Source organism: Penicillium atrosanguineum (assembly GCF_028827265.1).
Source record: "Penicillium atrosanguineum strain IBT 20685 chromosome Unknown utg000002l_segment0_segment0, whole genome shotgun sequence".
Taxonomy (NCBI): domain Eukaryota; kingdom Fungi; phylum Ascomycota; class Eurotiomycetes; order Eurotiales; family Aspergillaceae; genus Penicillium; species Penicillium atrosanguineum.
The window spans coordinates 3,686,345-3,708,343 of record NW_026623134.1 but is presented as its reverse complement, the minus strand read 5'-3'; the positions used below and the strand labels follow the sequence as shown (position 1 = coordinate 3,708,343).

The 21,999-nt window shown below is 51.0% G+C and overlaps 11 protein-coding genes across 11 annotated transcripts; 7 read left to right on the top strand and 4 right to left on the bottom strand.

Moving 5' to 3' along the window:
- Positions 1–611: 611 nt before the first annotated feature.
- On the top strand, positions 612–2,336 carry N7443_003162 (uncharacterized protein; the record flags this gene model as incomplete). Its single annotated transcript, XM_056883218.1, has 3 exons — positions 612–917; positions 989–1,901; positions 1,927–2,336. The coding sequence occupies 3 exons, from the start codon at positions 612–614 to the stop codon at positions 2,334–2,336; spliced, it is 1,629 nt and encodes a 542-aa protein (XP_056745059.1).
- Positions 2,337–3,893: 1,557 nt separating this feature from the next.
- On the bottom strand, positions 3,894–5,006 carry N7443_003161 (uncharacterized protein; the record flags this gene model as incomplete). Its single annotated transcript, XM_056883217.1, has 2 exons — positions 3,894–4,762; positions 4,817–5,006. The coding sequence occupies 2 exons, from the start codon at positions 5,004–5,006 to the stop codon at positions 3,894–3,896; spliced, it is 1,059 nt and encodes a 352-aa protein (XP_056745058.1).
- A 565-nt stretch (positions 5,007–5,571) lies between these two features.
- Positions 5,572–6,361, bottom strand: N7443_003160 (GPI anchored serine-threonine rich family protein; the record flags this gene model as incomplete). The annotated part of the gene is made up of 2 exons (XM_056883216.1): positions 5,572–6,165; positions 6,215–6,361. The coding sequence occupies 2 exons, from the start codon at positions 6,359–6,361 to the stop codon at positions 5,572–5,574; spliced, it is 741 nt and encodes a 246-aa protein (XP_056745057.1).
- A 1,265-nt stretch (positions 6,362–7,626) lies between these two features.
- On the top strand, positions 7,627–8,592 carry N7443_003159 (uncharacterized protein; the record flags this gene model as incomplete). Its single annotated transcript, XM_056883215.1, has 1 exon — positions 7,627–8,592. The coding sequence occupies one exon, from the start codon at positions 7,627–7,629 to the stop codon at positions 8,590–8,592; it is 966 nt and encodes a 321-aa protein (XP_056745056.1).
- Positions 8,593–8,793: 201 nt separating this feature from the next.
- On the bottom strand, positions 8,794–10,482 carry noc4 (ribosome biosynthesis protein NOC4; the record flags this gene model as incomplete). The annotated part of the gene is made up of 2 exons (XM_056883214.1): positions 8,794–9,826; positions 9,878–10,482. The coding sequence occupies 2 exons, from the start codon at positions 10,480–10,482 to the stop codon at positions 8,794–8,796; spliced, it is 1,638 nt and encodes a 545-aa protein (XP_056745055.1).
- Positions 10,483–10,693: 211 nt separating this feature from the next.
- Positions 10,694–11,622, top strand: atp4 (F1F0 ATP synthase subunit 4; the record flags this gene model as incomplete). Its single annotated transcript, XM_056883213.1, has 4 exons — positions 10,694–10,724; positions 10,789–11,234; positions 11,294–11,516; positions 11,571–11,622. 4 exons carry the CDS (start codon positions 10,694–10,696, stop codon positions 11,594–11,596), a joined length of 726 nt encoding a protein of 241 aa, XP_056745054.1. The 3' UTR covers positions 11,597–11,622.
- A 786-nt stretch (positions 11,623–12,408) lies between these two features.
- Positions 12,409–13,782, top strand: N7443_003156 (tetratricopeptide repeat protein; the record flags this gene model as incomplete). The annotated part of the gene is made up of 6 exons (XM_056883212.1): positions 12,409–12,981; positions 13,039–13,078; positions 13,130–13,223; positions 13,274–13,580; positions 13,633–13,697; positions 13,752–13,782. 6 exons carry the CDS (start codon positions 12,409–12,411, stop codon positions 13,780–13,782), a joined length of 1,110 nt encoding a protein of 369 aa, XP_056745053.1.
- A 934-nt stretch (positions 13,783–14,716) lies between these two features.
- On the top strand, positions 14,717–16,539 carry N7443_003155 (cytochrome P450; the record flags this gene model as incomplete). Its single annotated transcript, XM_056883211.1, has 4 exons — positions 14,717–14,923; positions 14,974–15,428; positions 15,488–15,872; positions 15,919–16,539. The coding sequence occupies 4 exons, from the start codon at positions 14,717–14,719 to the stop codon at positions 16,537–16,539; spliced, it is 1,668 nt and encodes a 555-aa protein (XP_056745052.1).
- A 462-nt stretch (positions 16,540–17,001) lies between these two features.
- Positions 17,002–18,662, top strand: N7443_003154 (CRAL-TRIO domain-containing protein; the record flags this gene model as incomplete). The annotated part of the gene is made up of 4 exons (XM_056883210.1): positions 17,002–17,895; positions 17,949–17,990; positions 18,043–18,142; positions 18,193–18,662. 4 exons carry the CDS (start codon positions 17,002–17,004, stop codon positions 18,660–18,662), a joined length of 1,506 nt encoding a protein of 501 aa, XP_056745051.1.
- Positions 18,663–18,780: 118 nt separating this feature from the next.
- Positions 18,781–20,444, bottom strand: N7443_003153 (uncharacterized protein; the record flags this gene model as incomplete). The annotated part of the gene is made up of 3 exons (XM_056883209.1): positions 18,781–19,432; positions 19,488–20,338; positions 20,397–20,444. 3 exons carry the CDS (start codon positions 20,442–20,444, stop codon positions 18,781–18,783), a joined length of 1,551 nt encoding a protein of 516 aa, XP_056745050.1.
- Positions 20,445–21,381: 937 nt separating this feature from the next.
- Positions 21,382–21,767, top strand: N7443_003152 (uncharacterized protein; the record flags this gene model as incomplete). Its single annotated transcript, XM_056883208.1, has 4 exons — positions 21,382–21,430; positions 21,480–21,627; positions 21,679–21,693; positions 21,746–21,767. 4 exons carry the CDS (start codon positions 21,382–21,384, stop codon positions 21,765–21,767), a joined length of 234 nt encoding a protein of 77 aa, XP_056745049.1.
- Positions 21,768–21,999: the final 232 nt, after the last annotated feature.

Sequence of the window (21,999 nt, the reverse complement as noted above, 5' to 3'; positions counted from 1 at the left end):
TTTAGAGAGAGAGAGAGAGAGAGAGAGAGAGAGAGAGGGAGAGAGTTAAAAAGGTCTAGAAAGATCGGCCAGAAGACAGGTAGTACGTAAGACATACTCTGCACTCCGTAGATTCAAAGAAAATTGCAGATTGCAGAAAATCCGCTCATGCAGACCAGGCTATAACTCAGACAACTCTCTCATTCCGAAGGAAGGATTCTGGAATTCCGAACTTGAAGAGAGAGTTGCCCGAGGGATGAGGGTAACCCGTGGCTCTGTAACTGGGGCTCAGCCGGATGCTGAAACACTGGCGCGTTTTGCGGGTTCCCCGTGCGTCTGGTTTATTTACTATTCGTCTCGAGTGTCAACCGTTGCCCACTCAGGTTGCTGGTACCTGCGTCTGTATGGAGTGGCCCATACACTTTGTAGGTATCTGAGACGTCACGTCGCGTAGATGCAGGCCAACAGTAATCCCTTCCCTAGCAGTTCACGCCGATAGTCAACCTTCGAGTCTCGGCCCCGTAGTTTGCCCTCGGCCTGTTTGTCTCATTTTCCCTTCCCCCTGATATCCTCCCGTTTCCCCCCTTCTCCCAACTTCTTGTCTGGCAACACTGGGAATAGCAATAGCAATCATGACTTATCTTCAGGATAGCTACAAGAAGTTCCTGAACAAGGGCAATGCGCCATTGGCCGCTAATGTGTCGCTGATCTATGTCCCCACCACAACTCGCATCGATGGCGCCGACGCGGTCGCTAGCCATGTGAGGCGTCAAGCGTCAATCGTGGAGAAGCAGTCTGAGGATATTATCAGTGTGATCGAGAGCTCCAACGCGTTATGCCTCGATATTGACGTTACCCTGAAGTTCAACGGTGGCGGTGCCTATCTTCCCACGATGGACGATAATTTCCTGGCCGACAGCGTCGCGAACATCTCCACGGTAAATGCCCCGAGATCGCGTTACCCCGGTTCCCTCCAAAGTACGATCCTCGCTAATGCAGCTTCCTGCAGCTCCACATCGTCCAATTCAATGCCCAAAACGAGATCCAGCAGGTTCGAATTTACTGGGACCAAGCTGCGCTCCTCAAGGCCGTCCAGGTGATCGGTAGGAGCGCTCGTGCTTGGCCCATCCGCGATGGCAAGGAACAGATCCGGCTACTCAGGAACGCTGCAACTCTGAATTCTGAAGCCCCAGCTCTGGCCCCGTCCAAGGGTAATGACCTTCCTCCGCGCCCTGCCTCGCCCGGCAAGCGATATATCAAGGATCCGTACGCCGCAGACTCCCTTTTCGATCTCCTGTCCCCCAACAAAACCGAGGCCCCGAATTCGAGCGAAGAGGAAACCCGCAAGCCCGGCCACAATGGCAAGCGATATATCAAAGACCCATACGCTGCCGGGTCTTTGACAGAGCTTATCTCACCCAGCAAGCGGGATGCCTCTGCAGTGGTGCGCCCGTATGGCGGTGCTCAGCCTAACGCGCGCTCTTACGGTGATTTGTTTGTGACAGATGACGACGACGAGGTGCCTGGCACACCATCAAAGGCTGGGCGTGGGACAGCTCAGGCTGGTCCCAGGTTCCAGGGCAACCGGATCTTTGAGGACGATAGCAAGGTCGAGGATCGTGCGTTCTACAAGAGTGACCCCAAGAAATACGACCACTTCCAGATCGGCGGTGACGATGCGTCGCACGCCAAGTCCGAGGATCGTGCATACTACAAGAGTGACCCCAAGAAATACGACCACTTCGAGATTGGCGCCAACAATGCCGATCTGGAGGTGAAGCAGGAGCCACAACGTGCCCAGTCGCGCCAGCAGGCCCATTGGGACTTTGACGACGTCGCCACTCCCAAGCCCAAATCTACCGACGAGGCGCGTTCCTTTGGCTACAGTGGCGGCGAGGCCGACTCCCCCCGCCAGACCGGCCGTAAACAAGCCACGCCGAGACGCAGACAAGCATTTCGATATGACCGACGACGAAACCGGTGGTGACGCCGACCGCATCATCAGCTCTTACGGAAACCGCGGCAAAGGTCTGTACAAGAACCGTCTGTTCGACGGAGACGGCGAGTCGACCCCCGGCCAGTCAAAATCGCAAAATGAACCTCTAGGCGTGACCGGCAACAACGCTAGCCGAAGAAACAACCTCGAAGCGCAATGGAAGATGTCCGGCTCACCCACACCCACCAAATCAGACAGCGAGAACAAGACGATCTCTTCTGACCGCGCTGCATCAATCAAACAAATGGAATCATCCTGGGACCAGGAGTTCGACAACTCTCCCGAAGCCATCCGCCCCGCCACACACCTGCATAACCCCAAGGGACACAACCAGCCCAGCTGGACCTACGGCAATGAGTAAGTTCAGCTTCGCCTAGCTTATTCCAGGCTCGTCTGCATACGCGTCTCACCTAACCACGACATCTTATGCACGGCCTACCTAATCACGAGCAATGTGTACCGATACCCTCAACTATCAAAAATACCAAAGGCCAGACGGGTTGCACGTGGATCCCTCTGGCCTTGCTTCCTTTCTTGTCACCCTTTTTTTCAGTCGTCGCGCCAGGAGTGCTCTCTCTTTCGAGAGTGTTTTTTATTTCTTTCTTTCTGTACCTAGCTGTCGTGCTCGCAGTGGCTTGATTGCTTGGCTACTTAGACGGGGCTTATTTTAATAGGAAATCGACTAGGCTATATTTTAAACGTGCGTACCGTATCGTAGAGTGTAGTGTAAGATATCCTTGAATGGGACAGATCTATCTAGACAAGTTTCCAAGATTATACAGTGATTGAGAGAAGTCCACACTAAAGCCGGACCAGGTATAAAACAAATCAAATGGCCATAAATAGGCCGTCACTTAGAATGCATGATTCAGTGGAGATAACCACCAAAATATGATCAGATAGCGCCGAATGAAGCCTTTTGTTTTAGGTGGAGGATGCACCATTCAAATCCTGTAGATCTGCAAAGCCACCTGATGCATCAGCAACGGAAGGAGTCCAGCAAAGAAATCACAAAGGGCAATGGATGGACGATGCAAACCCTTCTGATTTGGAGGGCTTGAACCAGGAATTAGTAGCATAGTCGATCCCTGGCTCTCTGATAGAGGATGAATGACGGGTGAAAGGAATGAAAGAGAACGGTCGAATATCAGTCTTTAAAATTAGAAGGATGGGGGCGGAAGAGGAGTCGATATAGTGAAGGCTGAATGTGAGATATGAGGATAGGAAATGAAAATAACTTGCAACAATTCTACAAGACATCTCTCTGGACCTTAATAAAGACGTCTTTCTGAACGTTCTCCAAATGTTAGATATACCAATTGGTTATAAATGCAAACCACAGTCGATAGGTAGAGATTTTCCATCATCTTCTATGGAAGTTAAATTTGGTGAACGATAACGAAAGTATGACTGCATCCTTGGATCTATACCTACAAGACAGCCGACAGAGACCTTGGTCATTACAATGCTTGAGTGGATAATAAGGGTATAAGGGTAAATGTATTCAATGTATTCCGTACTATGTAAATATCCGAAAATTAAGATAAAATTACAGATGATCAATAAAAACAAACAGACCTGTAGTACACATCGAGGCACAGCCATCGACCGCCAGTCTTCAGAATGGAATAAATGCAGTGGTCATCATAACATCAGGATTTAACAAGGATAGAAAGAACAAAGCGAATGCTCAAGGCATAAAGAGTCATACCGAGCCTTGCGATGTGTATCTGCGCTTCCGGAACGCCGTGCACCGCAAATGAGGGGAATATCAATAGTAGCGCGGGGCGATATGCGAGTATGTATGTAGTTTGGGGACGAATTAGTGTGGAGTGGAGTAGATGGGACTGATGACATGGTCAGTTTCAGGATGGATATTTCGATCTGAGAGAGCTCATGGGATACCTTTGTCAATGGTTTATTTGCTGGCTTGCTCCTTTTCCTCTTTCTTGTTTTTTCGCTCCTTTTCCATGTCGTTGATTTGGATCGCCCATCTCATTTGTGCTTGCACTTCTTTGATCGATGCAAGTGTTGCCTCAATACTATCGTTGTTGGCGTGTGAGCGCTCGATCTCTCCGCGTAGCTCATCGTCCTTATATGTCTTGTAGTCGGCATGGCAGGCTAGGAGTTTTTCGTTCGTTTCTCTCAGATTGTCAATTTCACGGTTCTTTTGCTCGGCAATAATGTCCAGTCGGTCGAATGACACATGTTGGGTTTTCTGCGCCTGTGCCAGGGTCTGTAGTTCCGCGAAAAGTGTCTTGAATCGTTTGCTGAGATCGGCTTTGTCGCGCTTGGTCGTGCTGGCGAGAACTTCGTACTGTGTCTCATGGAATTTGGCGATCTCCTGCGTCTTGGCTTGCTCGCGGTTGTGGTTCTCGCGTTCGTCTTGCATGGTCTGGTTGGTCTTGCTGGCATTGGCGTCCGCGTCTTGGCGCTTAATTCGCTCACTATGTAGCTCGTTGCGCAGCTCCTCCACTTTCTTGTCTTTGCGGGCGATCGAATTGAGGTTGGTCTCATGGACTTGCTCCAGGTTCCGGACTCGCTCGCTCATGTTTTGCACTTGGATCTTGAGTGTTTCGTTCGACCTTTGCGTCTCCTCCGCGCGCGACCGGTACATGTTGCATTCTCGGGTCAAGCGTGCGATTTCCTCTTGGAGGTTGTGAATGACTCGTCCCGACTTGCCGGTGGCAGCCGCGTGGCCGACGGCCGACCATTCTGTTGGAGCTTCGGTGTTTGAATCGGGGCTCGCGGGTGCATGGGAGGGTATGGAAGCAGAACTTTGGGAATCTGTAAGAGGCAGAATGAGCATTGAAGCCGAGTAAAACGTAGAATGGGACTAACCTCTGAGGCCATCGGCGGCCGTGGATCCGTCTTCAAAAAAGCCGTTGAATTGGTGCATGTTCAATTGAGTGTCCACATGTGGGAGATTGACTTGTGGGGCTTCTGTAGAGATCACGGAGATTGAGTCAGTAATGCTGTCGAGGCGTGGACGTGAGGTGAAGCGGCGCATGGCACGCCCCAGACGCGCCATATTGACGGCTGGGGCTCGCTGTTTTCGGAAGTACGGCGATGGGCGGGGATGGGAAGGAAGCCCAGGAGGACAAAAGCAAAGTTCAGAGGACTTTGCGTACCTTTATCAAATCTCAATTGGGCCAAATGGGTAGTTGTTGCTTTATTTCGGCGCTTAATCATCGCCGAGACTCATTTGAGGTCGCGATGGGTTTCGGGCTTAACGTGACATCGATGAAAGCCCCAAATAAGACAAGACGAACAGAGAGACTAGTAGTAAAGAGGTGACGCGAGAAGATCTAGTGTTGTGTAGGGAGGTTGAAGGTTGAAGGTGGAAAGTTGATGGAGCTTTGTTTCAGGAACGAATTATTGACTTTCAGGAACGCTCCACCGCCGAGCTACTTCCGTGGATAAACATCATCGTGAACACCTTAACCCCCTAACAATGAAATGAGTTCATTACCTCTTAACGCCAATCAAAAGCCACCTTTCGATATCAAGGGGTATTGGGTTTATATACATGAAGGTTTTGAATGATTTTAAACTAGTGACTTGCCCATACATTCAACCAATCTACCCTCTCACGTCTACTGGACCAGATAGACCAAAAGACCCAGAGCACCCCCAATAAGGTTCATGGAGTACTGAAGGGGCGAAGCAGCGTTCTGGACACCGGCGCTGTGCTTGGCCTTCTTGTGAGTGGACTCGTCGGTCATCATGGGACCATCGGAAGTGACGGTGCTGCTAACAACGGAGGTAGATGCTGGGCTGCTGGAGGGAGTGGCCGATGCGGCTGAACTGATCAGGGGCTTGCTGGTGATGCCAGTGGTCTGAGTAGCACCGGTGGTAGTATCGGTGGTAGTGCCGGAGCTAGTGCCAGTGCTGGTACCGGTGGTGGTGGTGGTGGCATCACTTGTCGCCGAGGTGCCAGAAGCAGTAGTTCCAGTGGCGGTGGTTCCATCCTCGGTGGTATCCGAGACAGAGGGAACCGGGGCGCCGGCCTTGAGCAGGGCAGAGTAGTTGCGCTGGCCACCCTGGCTGACCTGGAAGGCATAGGTCTGGCCCTCCTTGACGTTCTTGCCGGGAGTCCAGGTGAAAGTGCCGTCCTTGCCTTGAGCAGTCATGACCTCCACATCACTAAGGTTACCGGCGGACCCTTTACGGAGAGTCAAGGTAACGGGCTATTATAGATCAGCATCTGTATATGAAACAAGGTGCTGTTCATTGTACCTGATCAGGAGCGGCACCGGCCCAAGTCAAAGTAACGGGCTTGCCGGCCTGGACATCCTTGGGCCAGCTGGTGAAGGCCAAGGGGTCGGCAGCGAGGCCCAGAGCGAAAAGGGTAGCGGACACGGCGAGGACACTGTTGAAATGCATGGTGCTGAAAAAAAGAACGAATGACCTAGAGGTGGGATATTAAAGAAAGTAGAAGTATTAGTGCCGTGTAGAGTTGTCGACGATTCAAGACCGATAGAATTAAAAAGCCAGGATACCGGTGGCGCACGACGATTCTTATCCTCTTGCCAGAAGCGCTGTGATCTCGCCCAGCCCCGCAGAATTGGCGAGAATTTCGCGTGTCGGTACCCAATGTTGATACTAACTGCGCAATGGGAGGGAATGTGACATTCCGGGCTAGTTCAGCACCATCTCTGAGTGGTGGGAGAGGTATTTCCATCCAACTGTTTGGGGAATGCCTTCAGTAAACAATTGGAATTCTTCCCCGCAGCCGACTAGGAACGAATGGCCGTTGAAGGGTATTGAGGCTTGCGATGTCGTGATGGATGGGGATTCTCATCTGTCTTTGGGATGAGACCTACATCTCCATGTCAGCCTCCCGGTCAGAGAACAATCATCAATCGGGTACTCAGGACTGACCAGAGTTGATAGTCACAGAATGGTTCAGTCGAGCATGCCATCCCTTCCCGAGTGCCCCAAGTGCCCAGAATCAAGGTGTCAAAGTATCCAGGTATAGGGCTGTAGACCGTGCCCGTTCGGCTAGGCCAAACATTTCTGCGCATGTCTTGAGGCAACTCTGACCCTAAAAATCCATTCCAAGGGGTGATGGGATCTTGATAGTGGTGACGCCGCTGAGATAGAGCTTGGTCGATCATATAAGCAAGGGCGGCCGTTGACATCTGCACTGTCCACTGCTCGCTGGAAGGAGAATTCTTTCTTCCAAATCCGACCAAGTGTCTCAAGTGTGGTCGATCGCGTGACTTTGTCTTAGGATCGACGAGTCTATTCCATACTCTGTTGTTATTGTTGTTGATCTTCATACTCGATCAGCCAGCATTGAGTTCTACGGAAAACGAGGTTGATAAGACAACATCCTGGGTATAGAAGATGAAGATAGGATGCTCAGAAATAATGAGGAGGTCCTTTGGGACTTGACTATCTTGCCTGATCTGGCAATAGGACAAGTTGGAGAGCAGTTTCCTTGACTAAAACTACACCGCGAGTCGAGTTCAGCCTGAGATTCATTGACTGACCAAACACACTCATTCAAGAACTGCTTTTATTCAAGAACTGCTTTTATTCAAGAACTGCTTTTATTGCTAATGCTAAATCTCTCATTGAGCTATACATTCACTCACTACCCCACGATTCAATCTCACAACAAACCATTTTCTCTATACATACCGATGCCAGACTTCCAACGAGCAACATCCTCAACCCCAGAACCAGACACTGAGCCAGGCTCAACATCATCTTCATCCCACGGACCATCCTCAGGCCTAGCCCACTTTTCACGAGAAACACGAGCCACAACACTCAGCTACGCATACTCATCCAGCTCATGCCTTACTTCAACAGTCCTGTCAACACCATCCCGCGGCCACCTTCGCTACTACACAACCTCAGACTCCCCAAACCCCCTCCTTAACCCAGACACAAGCCCCAGCCACTCCCTACTAACAGCCCACCACCTCGAATCCCTTAACCAATGTCGCCTCAGCGCCGTATCCTCAATAACAGTCTGCCACAACATGATAACAACCCTGGAACTAAGCCGCATAACAGCCTCCCGCGTCGGATCCGCCATCTGGTTCTCCTTCTGGGACAGCATGTACACCCACGAAACCCTACAAGTTATAACTCGTTTCGTGAACCAAGCCCGGCGACGAATAGATTCGCTCTTCAACAAAACAGCAACACGCCTCCATACAATGCTCAATCTAATCCACAACTCCGTCCACTTCGCAGCGACCGAGGCGCAGGTTATCTGGGAACTGGAAATTATTGAGGAACACGCCTACTGGGAGCGTGAACATCGGCGACGCAAGGCAGCAAGGATTCTCGAGAAGATGCGCGCGCATGTTCAGAATGCAACGTATTTGATTATTGATGAGGACAAATTGACAGATATGAAGAGGGGCATTTTCAGTTTGGATTTGCTTTGTGATTATTATCCGCATACGCTTGCGGATGGACATACGGCTGTTGTGTTGCCGGTTGGTGAGCCTGAGCCTAGGCCGTTCTTGCAGTATGATCCGAGTCTGGACCAGAGGAGCGGAACTGTGTTGATACATAATGCGAGGCATTATCGAGTTGCGCCTGGGTTTCGACCAGCTGGAAACTATTTTCTTGATACGACGAGGTTGGTCTAGGTGGTCGGCCGAAGGTGATGAGAAAGTTAGGGATGGTTTTGTTGACGCTACTGACTTGCACTTGTTCATTCCTTGGGACAGCTTTTATTTTTAAGTAGATAGCTTAGGTAGACTTTCTTTTCATGACTGGCATGTCATGGATCAATAGAATTTTTGTACAGAACCTCAAACGCCCGTCTAACTCATGGAGTATATGCAAAATCAAAAGTCCCACAGCGCACGCATGAAGCTGCCCGGGCCGGAGTCCACACCACCATCTTCAACAAGCATACGATCCGTGAAAATACGCTTGGGAATCTGGTACTCCACAACGGGCGGCTTGCGGAGCGGCTTCTCGCCAGTACCGAGCTCTCCGGACAACATGCCCTGGTACGTGTGGTCCAGGAAATCCTCCAGGTTATACGACTGCTTTGTGAACTGCTCCGAGATAATGCGGGCAATAGCCGCAACGTTGGGGTGGTAGTGAGATTGCAGAGTCTCAATCTCCCACAAACTGCTCTCGATGGCGTTCGTGTGCAGGGGATCCAACTCCGACATATCAAAGATATCGTCCATTCCCCGCGCCTCGATATCGGCTGCTAGCTCCTTGTCGCGGATCTCGCGGTGCATCATGAAAGTGCAGGTGGGGTGGCTCTTGAAGAGGTTATACATGAACGGAACGATGACCACGATAGCGGACGGAGGGGCGTTCAGAGCCAGGCGAGAAAGACGCTTGATGAAGCTTGCGACGAGGGCGGCGGGAAGATGGGTGGAAGAGAGGAAGGTGTTCAGCAGGCGGAAGAAGCGGGAGCGGTGCTTGGAGTGCAGGAGGTCTGCGTCCAGGAGGGAGTAGAGTTTTGCGAAAAATTGGGGGTAGTCGAGGTTCTTGTGTTGAATCAGGTAGAAGAGACCCGACAGAGCGAGGAGGGAGGTGGCGCCGCCCGCGTTGTAGGAGTCCGTCAGGAAGTCCATCAGGAGCTCTGGTCGGCTAAGCCATGGCTCGATGGTGTGCACCATGATGCGGAGGAGGGACTTGCGCTGCGCCTGGGAGAGGTTGTTGCGGAGGATGGCCAGCCATGCTTCCTGGGCTCGCTTCTTGTGGGCGTTGACGGAATGGATGCGTTTGTTGGTGGCTGCGGGCTCCACGAAGAAGGTCTCAAATTTGTGGGTTTCGCTGGGGACGTCGCCGCAGGCGGAGAGGAGGGAGATGAGGGTTTCGAGGGTGGTGGAGCTTCGGCGAGTCTCTGCGTATTCACTGTTTAAAGTCAATAACTTGTATACTTCCATCCCCAAAAGTAGTACTTACGATACTTGCACGAAGAAGTGATATCTGATATCCTCGTATTCCTTCAGGTACTTGGAGACAAATTCAGTCCGCAAGTCCTGGCCATCCCGAGCTTCAACAATGGCTTCGAAAGTCTCGCTGAAAAGGGTAGTCCAGATGTTGTGCTCTGCTCCCGGGATGTGTGTAATGCGTGCCTTCAACATGCGCATAGCCAAGCTCAAGGCAGTGACTTGAGAGTCAATGTCGGCTTCACGCATGATAGCCATCAATGCTCTCTGGTATTCCAAGGCCCGCTCCTTCAGCCATGCCACCACGATCTTCTCATTCTCAGCCGCACGGCTCGAATCGACAAAGTTGCCCGCGGCAATCAATCTGCTGAACACTCGGCATAGAGATACCGCGACAGCAAGCTCGGGCTTTTTGGCTGAGGAATCAACATTCAGCATGGAAATTAGGGTCGCAATATTGTTGTAGTATTTGCGCGACTCCGCGACTTGGTTCTCGAGCTTTTCGATTGTAACAGTATCGGCGCTTTCTTCAGCGACCGCACGGCGCTTAGATGAAGGGGCACCATTCTTGGAGCTCTTGCGCTTCTTGGAGCTGTTCAGCTCAACCGGCGCAGGCATTTTGGGCGCAAGAACAAAGTCGCTGGCGTGATCTCGGAACTTGTTACTTTTTTTCTCGGCTGCGATTTTTCGAAGATCGGAACCGGGTTTTTCCGCGGGCCTGCGCTAGGCCTTAAACGGTTAGTGTTTGCAAGCCCGTCCTAGCCGTCCCGACTTCAAGTCTCCTCTTCGGTTCACCCTCACATATTCAAGATCTCTCTCATCTCCAACAATGGCTTCGCGTCTTGCTAAGAGTGCCATGGGTACGCCGCTTCCCGACCTCGCCAACTCGATTCGCTCCTTTCAGATGCTGACTTCACCCCTTAGGCGCCGCCCGGCTGCGGCCGACCATCGCTGCCCGCGTCCCTGCCGTCTCTATCCTGACCTCGACCCGCGCGGCCACCACCCCCGCTGAGACCCCCGAGAAGAAGGCTCAGTCCATCCTGAACGCCATCCCCGGTAACTCGCTGGTGTCCAAGACCGCCACTCTGTCCGCCGTCGCCGGTCTGTCCATTGCCGCCATCAGCAACGAGCTCTACGTGATGAACGAGGAGACCGTCGCCGCCTTCTGTCTGCTCTCCGTCTTCACCGCTGTTGCCAAGTACGGTGGCCCTGCTTACCGCGACTGGGCTGAGGGCCAGGTCCAGAAGCACAAGGACATCCTGAACGCTGCCCGTGCCGACCACACCAACGCTGTCCAGCAGCGCATTGACAACGTCTCCCAGATGTCCGGTGTTGTCGATGTCACCAAGCAGCTGTTCGCTGTTTCCAAGGTAGGATTCCCTTGATTTGGATGTGTGTCCCGGGAATACGACCTGACTTGCTTTTGCAGGAAACCGCCCAGCTTGAGTCCCAGGCCTTCGAGCTCGAGCAGCGCACCGCTCTGGCTACTGAGGCCAAGCAGGTTCTTGACTCCTGGGTCCGCTACGAGGCCCAGGTCAAGCAGCGCCAGCAGCGTGAGCTTGCCGAGTCCATCATTGGCAAGATCCAGAAGGAGCTTGAGAACCCCAAGGTTCTGCAGCAGATCCTCCAGCAGAGCGTTGCCGATGTTGAGCGTGAGTTTTCTTCCCCTTCTGGTGGCTTTCTAATCTCGTACTGACGGTGAACAGGCATCATGGCTGCCAAGGCTATCTAAATGGTCACCGGTGGCTCCGTCGGCTGTTACCATTGTGTACAAAACTATAGGGGCTAGTTGCATCTGCTGAGTTAGAATTGCAATACCATTTGATTCCAACTATATTCGTCTTTAGCTCGACCTAAACTCTCCCGCTCGTATTGGGTTGATAGAGCTCGGATCTGATCGTTTTGGAGTGGAACGCGTAATGGCCATCAAACGGCTAGCTTGTTGCAAGGGAGGATCAGTACCCACCTGGGTACTTCTCTTACAGGACTCGGCGATTCTTACGTATCAAGCTAAGTACATACCTTAGCCTTGGACGTCTTCGACGCCCGAATAGGATGAAGTTACTCCGAAGCTCCGGAGTGCCTGGTAAACCCGGTGGCCACGCTAGGGACGCAGGGACCGACCCAGAAAGCCACATATGTGGGACGTGCATCATATCTATAGAACCACGAGCATACTGTATATGTACATCCGTAATTTGTATTGACTACCGGTAACAAAACCCCCAGGAGCAACCGTTAGTTTCCATGATCAAGCTAAGCGCCTTCATTTAGATTAGCCGCCTGACCCAAGGACCGGGTGTCTCAGCTGCGGCACAGCCCCCCCGCAACCTTTCTTTCTATTCTTAAATCTCATCTTTGAATTTGAGTCCTTCCCTTCACCTGAAGCATTTGTATCTATCGAGCGCTCTAGTCTTTCCCTTTCTCCACCCGAGCCCGCCCCATCCCCACGCCTCCGCATCTCATCTCATCTGAATCGCATCGCATCGCATCACATCACATCAAATCGGATCAGATCAGATATAACCTGGTTAATCGAACAAGATGCCATCCTTACGAAATATCCTCCAGAAACGGGACGAATTAAGCTCAGAGAAACAATCCGGACAACCGCAACAAACGTCAATCTCTCCGCCCACCCCCGAAATCACCTTCATGCGCACGACCACCAATACCCAAGAAATAATCACACCACCAACACACACCGACGAATTCCCTCCTCTCTCCCCAATATCCCCGGAAAGTCGCCCAACCCTCTCAACCCCACGCCGAAGCTTCTCATTCCTCCACCGTTCCCCCCGCTCCGAATCCGCCTCAAGCCCATCTCCAACCCGCACCCGTGAGCGCCGCCTCTCGAGCCTGCTACACCTTGATGGGCGGCACCGGAGTGATTCACGTAATTCGTCTGCAAATATTCCGGCAGATTTGCCGCAGATGGTAGACGAGCAGGGCGACAAGGAGGCGAGGGAGGAGGCGTGGGAGAGGAGGGCAACGGTGCTTGTCCAGCAGAATCCGCAGTTCGGGCAGCTTTCGCCGAGAGCATCGGAGGGGGATCTGGGGAGTGAGAAGGCGAGGTCGAGGAGTTCGAGTCAGGGGAATGTGGGTGTGCAGGATGATGTGAGCTTCTTATAGATTTGGATGTTTTCACGGTGAAGTGCTAATGATTGCCTATAGATTAATATCCAGGAGGCTATTCGGTTGCATGAGGCTGGAGGTAAGTCGGGCTTGAAAGTGAGGTTTGATATGCGGTACTGATTATATCTAGATCTGGAGCGATCAACGCAAATGTTCGGCCAGCTGGCTGATCCCAATGACACGAATAACCCTCTCAGTCAGGTTTTGTACGGACTGGCTCTTCGGTATGCTTTCGTTTCTGTTATGTCTCTTCAATATATACTGACTCAATTAGACACGGCTGGGGCTGTGCCAAAGATGAAACCCAAGCTGTTTCCTACTTATCAGCCGCAGCGTCAAACTCAGCTGCCGTGGAGTCTGAGGCACTCCGCGCTGGCATGAAGAAAGGCGGCGTCGCTAAGGGCGAACTCGTGCTCGCCATGTTCGAGCTGGCGAATTGTTTCCGTAATGGCTGGGGCGTGACGAAAGACCCTTTTGCCGCTCGGCAATATTACGAGACGGCGGCTAATCTGGGTGACACGGATGCCATGGACCAGGTTGCTTGGTGTTATCTTGAGGGCTTTGGTGGGAAGAAGGACAAGGTATGAGAGACTGATAGAGATTGTTGAATTTTTGCTAATCCGCGAGCCACAGTTCAAGGCAGCCAAGTATCTGAGACTTGCCGAGGAGAGTAGCGGTCCGACGGTTGGGAATTCATGGTATGTTTTGTCTTGTGTTCTTTCATATGATGAGAAGGCTAACGGGGTTGATAGGATCTGGAAGGAAAAGTATAATCCAAAATAAGGGTCTGTTTGATTGCATATATAAAGCCATTGGCTATTGCATTTTCGAGCTAATTGTTTTGCTATGAAGAGATCTTATGGGAGGGAACTGGATCTACCTTGTTCATAATGTTTGATGTGTTTACACGATGTATGAAGACTGTACATTTAGGACAGCAAATAATGGGATGTCAATGATTCAATACCCGTTTTCTACCTAGGCACCTAAAAAGGGTTACCTTGTATCTTCCACTGTAATGGCAGTGCGATGCAGAACAGGCACACGTACACACCAGAGGCCATCGAGCGCTGAGCCAAGCACCAAAGCCCAACTGCCACATACTACACACCACACGAACTCTACGGCGATGGCCCGAAATGTAAGGTTATGTAATATTCGGGCATCTTTACAGCCTGTCTCCATGGGAATAGTAGTCGTTATAGCTGGAAAACCTGCGTAGCTGAAGTATCATCGATGTGCACCAGATATACCCGAATGGGTAATTCCACTCAAAGCACACGCTGGTTCGCTCGCCCTGCATTCCAAAGATAGTAAGCAGTGCGTCCGAACCATCTCACATGTGAAGACCCCCCAGATTCGCTTAAATCTCTATGACATCCCCGGAACTTTAATCGGAGGCAGAAACTGTTGGGACGCGCTAGGGACGTTCCCCGCATTTTAGGCGGACCCTGGCACCTAGGTGTTCTTCATGTGAGATTCGAACTACTGTATCCATTCGTCATGCCTGTAGGTAGTAATGAGCTGTGAATGATCAGAGACTGGTTGGATATTAGGTTGATGAGTAACTCTCAAAGTGTATACATCATGTCTAAACACATGTGAGCGCGGATCGTAGTATATAAACTTCATCGGCGTATGGCAATGGAACCCTAGAAAAGAAACTTGGGCCTGTGGAAGTTTTGAACTAACTGGACACTCTTCGAAAATACTCAATATGGCATCCGCAAAAGATAGTCTCCTCCTTCTGATCCCTTCTACAGTCATCGAGACCCTCCTGGTAATCGCCTCCCAGCTAAGCCCAGAGCGACCAGCGACCATATTTCTCTACGCATTCTGCATCAACTTCATCATACTAGCAATATGGAACATCTTTATTTGGCCATTCTTCTTCAATCCCCTGAGACACCTTCCAACAGTTCATGTACGTACCATACCCCGTTCCATTCCAAAGACCCCATCTAACAATCCAAGGGCCCTTTAATCGGCGCCAAAGTCTTCATGCGTCATCCCCGAGGCCAAATAACCATAGATTGGCTCCGCACAATCCCAAACGAAGGCCTGATCCACTTCCGCGAAGCCCTGAACTATAGCTTCCTCCTCGCAACAAACCACCGGGCCTTGATGGACGTACTCAATACGAACAGCTATGACTTCATCAAACCGCCTGGCGGACAAGCATTCCTTGCACGCGGTCTTGGGTACGGACTGATTCTCTCCGAAGGTGATGCGCACCGCGCCCAGCGCAAGGCTGTTACGCCTGCGTTCACAATGAGAAATATTCGTGCAATGTATCCGCTTATGTGGAGCAAAACGCAGCTGTTTTTGAAGCAGTTGGAGCAGGAGATCAGGATTAAGCCGGAGGCTGGATGTAGGTCAGATGGGCCAGTTGGGCCAGTTGGGGTGGTTGAGATTGGGGGTTGGGCAAAGTGAGTATTCTTGTATTCTTTATTATGCGGGAATCGAGGCAAAAGGGCTAATGGCGTAGTCGGTTGACGCTGGATATTATCGGTCCTGCGGCCATAGGCCGTGATTTCCAGTCTCTGGAGAATGAGAATGATCCCGTCTCGCAGAATTATACGGCTATTCTGAAGCCTTCTGCTGATTTGCTTGTCCTTTTCGGCGCATCGCTGCTGTTCCCTCAGTGGATGGTGAAACTTATTCCGTGCAAGGCGAATATTACTCTCCCGAGACGAGTCAAGTATTTGCGACGGGTCTTTCATGATCTCCTTGTTGAGAAACGAGCACAGATTGCACGTGAAAAGAGCGAGCAGGAGCCGGCCGAAGGTGATATCTTAGGAACGATGATGCGAGGTGGAGAGTTCAGTGATAGTGAGCTGGTTGATCAGATGCTTACGATTCTTGCTGCTGGCGTAAGTCACTTGGCTCTTGCGAGAATACGAACCTAACAGCATCTAGCACGAAACCACAGCTGGCGCCCTCACATGGTGCTGCTACCACCTCAGCAAAGAGCCACATATCCAAGAGAGACTCCGTCAAGAAATTCGCGCTACGATCCCCTCCCCTGATGCCTCAGTATCTTGGCAAGACCTCGAAGGAATGCCCTACTTAAATGGTGTAATTCAAGAAGTTCTCCGTCTTTACCCAACGGTCCCCATGACAGGCCGCGAAGCCATCCGCGACACGACCGTCGCAGGCAAAAGAATCCCCAAAGGCACAACCATCGCACTATGTCCGCAATCCGTCAACCGCAGTTATGAATTCTGGGGGGAGACGGCGGACGACTTCCTTCCTGAACGGTGGATTGACACCGATAAAGAAGGCAAGCAAGTGCCGAATAAGCATGGCGGGGCGTCTACGAATTTCGCACAGATCACGTTTCTTCATGGACCGAGAGCGTGTATTGGAAAGGATTTTGCAAAGGCTGAGTTCCGGTGTGCGGTCGCAGGTCTTTTTGGACAGTTTCAGCTCGAGTTGGAGGATCCGAAGCAGAAGATCACGTTCGGGGGGACGTTGACGAGTCAGCCTATTGAGGGGATGCATTTGAAGTTGACCAAGTTGGGCGATTGGGTGGAGTAGATGGGGTTTAGTGTGTTCCGCGCATTTCGCAAGTTTGGGATGTTCTTTTGGCAACGGTTTACTGTATTGAGTCGATCTATACATGCTAATCACAATATTAATTTCACGTTCATTTGAATCTCGGACTGTAACTTCAGTTCATAAGCCAAGAGGCTCCCCCGCATAGCCCTGGAGGTTTCCCCACGGTCGTGTTCGGTCAAGGACCCGTCAAGGACCCGTCAAGGGGCCCGGGTCCCCCCAACTGTTAGTATCCAGATGATCGACCGGCAATCGCCGAGGCTACGACCTGTGAAATTGTTGAGGGGGGGGCGCCTCGGCAGCCCCAAATATGGGGTTCGATTCCATGGATTCATGTGGTCCGAATACCCTTGAAAAAAGGGGATGTAGCACACGTTGTATTTAATCAATTTGATTTCACCGTTGGAATTGAATCTGACGTTGAACCTATACCCTACTTAAATCATGACTATCACACCTGATACATCGACGGGGTATGTCCACAACCTGACGCCTACTCAAGATGCCAAGCTGCGAGAACTCTGGGTTCTCCTCTTCACATCTGCGGCATCTGTCCTCTCGGCTGTATATGAAGTCGAGCTTCCAGAGGGTCCACCAAATAAATTGTTCGAAGTCTTAGATCGTGTTCATGAGCCAACAGTGGAAGCCATCGTCGCCGCGCTGAAAAGCGAGGCTGATACTGAGTTCAAAGATGCCCCTGAGACACAGGGAGAAGGTAAAGAGCAGAAGTCGCTCGATAAAGTGGACTCTTTGATAAACAAGGATGCAAAGACGAATATCATGTCCGAAATGGCTACGCGTAAAGTCACGCCGGAGCACTTCTCTGCCGTGTTCGCGTCACTACGGAAACGGGGGGTTCAAGAATCAGAGATCAAATCCATGGAAAAGATCTTGTCGCAGATGACACCCGAGGAAATGGTCTTTTCGATATTGAAAATGATCAAGCAAGAAAATCCGGATAGTCTTCTGCTGCGATTCCTGCGAGCCAGGAAGTGGGATGTTGGAAAGGGTTTCGCGATGATGATGTCCAATATTCTGTGGAGGAAGGAGGTGCATGTCGATGATGATATCTTGCCTAAAGGGGAGCTGTATGCTCTTGAGCAGTCTAGGGACGAGAAGCTCAGTGCCAAGGAGCAGAAAGAGGGAAAGGATTTTGTTGCGCAATTGAAGATGGGAAAGAGTTTCCTGCATGGATTTGATAGGCAGGGTCGGCCGGTTAACTATGTGCGCGTGAAGATTCATAAGCCTGGCGCTCAGAGTGAAGAAGTTCTGGAGAGGTATATTGTCCATGTTATTGAGACGACGAGGCTGATTGTGGTTCCGCCCATTGAGACGGGGGTATGTTTGTTGCTTTGGTTTCAGGGCGGGGATTTGAGCTGACATGTTTGCAGACTATTGTTTTTGATATGACTGGCTTCTCTTTGTCTAATATGGTACCGATCCTTCCAACCACACGATTGATGGTCAAGCTGACATTTGTTGCAGGAATACCAACCGGTCAAGTTCATTATCAAATGCTTCGAAGCAAACTACCCCGAATCACTGGGCCAACTACTGATCCACAACGCACCCTGGATTTTCTCTGGTAAGCTCCATCAAGGCGAAGCCTCTTCAAAGAAATACTAACCCCACCAGGAATCTGGAGACTGATTCATGGCTGGATGGATCCCGTGGTAGCCTCCAAAGTCCACTTCACCCGCTCAGTCTCCGATCTAGACAAATACATCTCCCGCGATCAAATCCCCCAAGAGCTTGCTGGCGACGAAGATTGGAAATATAAGTACATTGAGCCAGTAGCTGATGAAAACGCCGTCATGAAGGATACCGCGACTCGCGACTCTCTTATGTATGAGCGCATGATGATTGGGTTGCGGATGCTCGCTGCTACCGCGGCCTGGGTTTCGGCGACGACGTTTGCTGAAGGGAAGGAGGACAAGGCGAAGGTGGAGGAGTTGAAGGCGCGCAGAAATGCGGTTATTGAGGATTTCAAGAGTAATTACTGGACGTTGGATCCTTATATTCGGGCTAGGGCTATTACTGATCGAGAGGGTGTTTTGAAGGCGGGTGGGGAGGTTGTGAAAGGGCCGAATGGGAGTGTGAAGTGAGAATTGTGAAGCTGGCTATGAAGTTATTTTTTTCTATCTGAGTTTGTGCGGGTTATGTTTGTTGAGAGTCATGATCACTCCCCACTGATTAGCCTCAAGAATGTGACCTCCTGAGGGTTCATACAGTCTCAACATGTGGAATATTCCCAGCGCGTTTCTCCTGTAGCTCCATTTTGGCTGAAATGCCATTTGTAACACGTGCTGATTCGCCATCGAAAATAACAGCCATCTCCTCAAGAGAGTAGCCATGCGTCTCGGGGTAATAGTAGTAGACAGTAACCAGGACAATTAACAAAATGGCCAGAAAGACAAAATAATACTTCCAAGAGATGGCCCCGAAAGCAATGGGGTTAATGAACTGGTTGAAAACAAGTGCCCCATAATTGGCCATCGCGCAGATGGCTACTCCCTTGGCACGCAGAGAGAATGTCCAGATCTCGGCTGGGTAGGCTAGCATCAGCGGAGTGAAAGCGATGTCGTAGCCGGCGTAGTAGAGGAACAGGAATGGGATAACCGCGGTTCCGACTGCTGCCGTACCTGATGTGTTGAAGCAGCCGGAAAGTGCCGTGATCAAGATGTAGCTGAGAAGCATGATTATTGTGGATGCTAGGAAGAGTGTTCGTCGGCCGGCTCGATCAACGAGGCCTGCACCGACAATGCTCATTATTAGGTTCCAGAGCTGAAGGAATCCATTGATTAATGTTTGTTCTGTCACGGAAGTGATGCCGATTGTCTCCAGAATCAGGGTGAGATAATAGGAGACAACGCCACTAAGGGAAGGGTCATTAGCGTGTCGTGAAGGCGGAGTTCCCTGGTGAAACTCACCCTCCATTCCACTGGGAGAAGAAGCCCAGCGAAATACTCAAGAACAGTCGATACCGATTACCCGGGGTTTTGACACAGTCGATCCAGCGAGAGTTCTCGCTTGCACTCTGCTCAAACACAGTCGACTGCATCATCTCGTCCATCTCAAAAGCAACAAGTTCAGATCTCTCATCTCCTCCAGCATGGAGCCGTACCAAGATATCTCTCGCCTCCCCGACTCGCTCCTGCCGAATCAACCAACGAGGCGACTCGGGAATAAGTAAAGCCCCCGGAAGAGCAAGTAGCGGCAGGGCAATCTGCATTAGCGAAGGAATCCGCCAAGCCCAATTACTATCCATATTCCTCGTCCCAAATGCAATCCAAGCGGACAGCAGCGACCCAGCATAGTACTGACACATATATACAGCCGTAACAAAAGAGCGATGCGACGGATACGCAATTTCAGTGACCAAGATAACGGCAGCCTGGAACCAAGCACCTGCAATACCAACGAACATACGCGATGCAACAAACATCTTCGCGTCCGGGGCCCCAACTTGAAGACCAACGCCCAGAGCTAGCCAGAAATACCCGATGAGAACTGTTCGCTTCCGCCCGAGACGGTTGGCAGACCATGCGCTTACGGGCTGGAACAGCATGCTACCGAGGGATTGCAGGGCGTTGACGAAGCCAAGCCAGGCGCCGGTTGGCTGGTGCATGAACGATTGCCATTGGTCTAGGGATTGGAGGCCATTCATGAGGGATATGTCGTAGCCGACTGTACTGGAGAAAAGAACCAGGCAGGCGATGTAGCCGTTAAGGGTTACTAGGTGAGGTATTTTCCACCATGGTTCCGCGTTTGCTGGGAGGACCTAGTTGATTCAGTTTAGGGGATGATATTGCTTGTATGGAATGAATTGATTGACATACCGATTTCAGTCCCGCCGCAGGGGCCGGGTCAGGGCCCTTCCCCGTCATGATAGGGGGCGGGTCAGCCGGGGTGGGAAAAGTCGGCTTGGACGAGGACGGCGCTCGGGGCCGGTAGGGCTTTATACGGATTGCACCTTGGGATATAGTCTCCAGCCATGACAAATGCAATCCGGCAGCTGTGCTACCCGGGGAAGTTTGAACAGCAAGGAAGGAAAGAGATTTTTAGAGCCGAGACCCCGAGACCCCCGGGCCTGTCCATCCCGGGCTACCTTTGTGGAGCAGGCGCGGGGAAAAATGATTGTGGGGATGGGGTTTCGGCATATCCACTTAATACCAGTTCAGGGACGAGATTTTCGATCGGCCTGCCGAGGAGCGTACCGGAGCCCAGGGCAGAGAGAAAGGGAAATGCTATGGGGAAACGTCATCACATGAGATGGATGTCAATTTGTCTCGAAATCGAGTGCCTATTCATGTGAATAGGTATAGACAGGGGCTTTGGGATATGGTCTAGTTTTGAGAAACGAAAATCTTCTGATGAGCGCTCCACCTCTTTACGTGATAGAATCCCGAGGCAGTCTGATAGGCGCTGGATTAACGCTGCTTTGAAACAAGAGAGCACATTCACGAAGCCCTCAATTTGGGGGGTTGTCAGACTCATCGATCTGAGATGGCCACCCCTATTTGGGGAAAGGCCCGGCGTTCAGGTTGAGTCGCTAAACAGGATGATCCAAGAACATTAAAACCCCCATTTCATGCTATACTGGCACTCAAAACAAACAAGAGCGCCCGCATTCGAGAACCTCGGGAATGATCAACCATAGCCTTACTTAGAACGTCGACAACTTTTGACTGTCACCCGCATGCGGTAAATGATCTACATTCATCATACTAGGCGCGGCATTTTCCAAAAGCTTCTCAGACACCGAATGCAGGTATATGAGAGAACCAGTTCATATCCTACAATTGAAGCTCATTTAAACTCCTCATGCAATCCACTTTATGCTTCTCCGAAACAAAGCTCACATCTCAGTCAAGTATGTTTCATAACTTGCGACTATGATCGCAGTGCTAACGCAAGACTAGACAAAATGAAACTTCAAATCATTTGCGTCCTTTCTTTCCTGACTGCGGTCTTTGCAGCCCCTGTCCAAACTCAGGCCGAGAAGCGGGACAGCGCCGGGCTTATCAAGGATGTGCTTGGTGATAATCTGTTGGGTAATGGTACCAAACTGTGAGTCTTCGATCTGTGATCCGAAGAGAACTTTACTGATAGTATTTGCAGGCCTCTTGGGATCGAGTAAGGAATTAATTCCGATCTTTATCAGTCTCATACTAATCGTCATGTTTAGCTTGAAAGACCTCGGGTTGTGAGCACGACCCAACGAAAGACAGCATTCCACACTTGTGTTCAAGAAGGAGCTATGACTGCACTCTGCGATCGAGCTATGACTAGCTGTCTGCTGAACCGAGAAAGTTGACCGAATTTGAATACTTCTTAATGTTTTAGAATCATGCTTACTTATAAAGTGGCACCTTGTAGGACATAGAGACACTCTTGCTTGACCCGTGATACATCTAGGCCTCTAGGCGATAGGTATGTAGA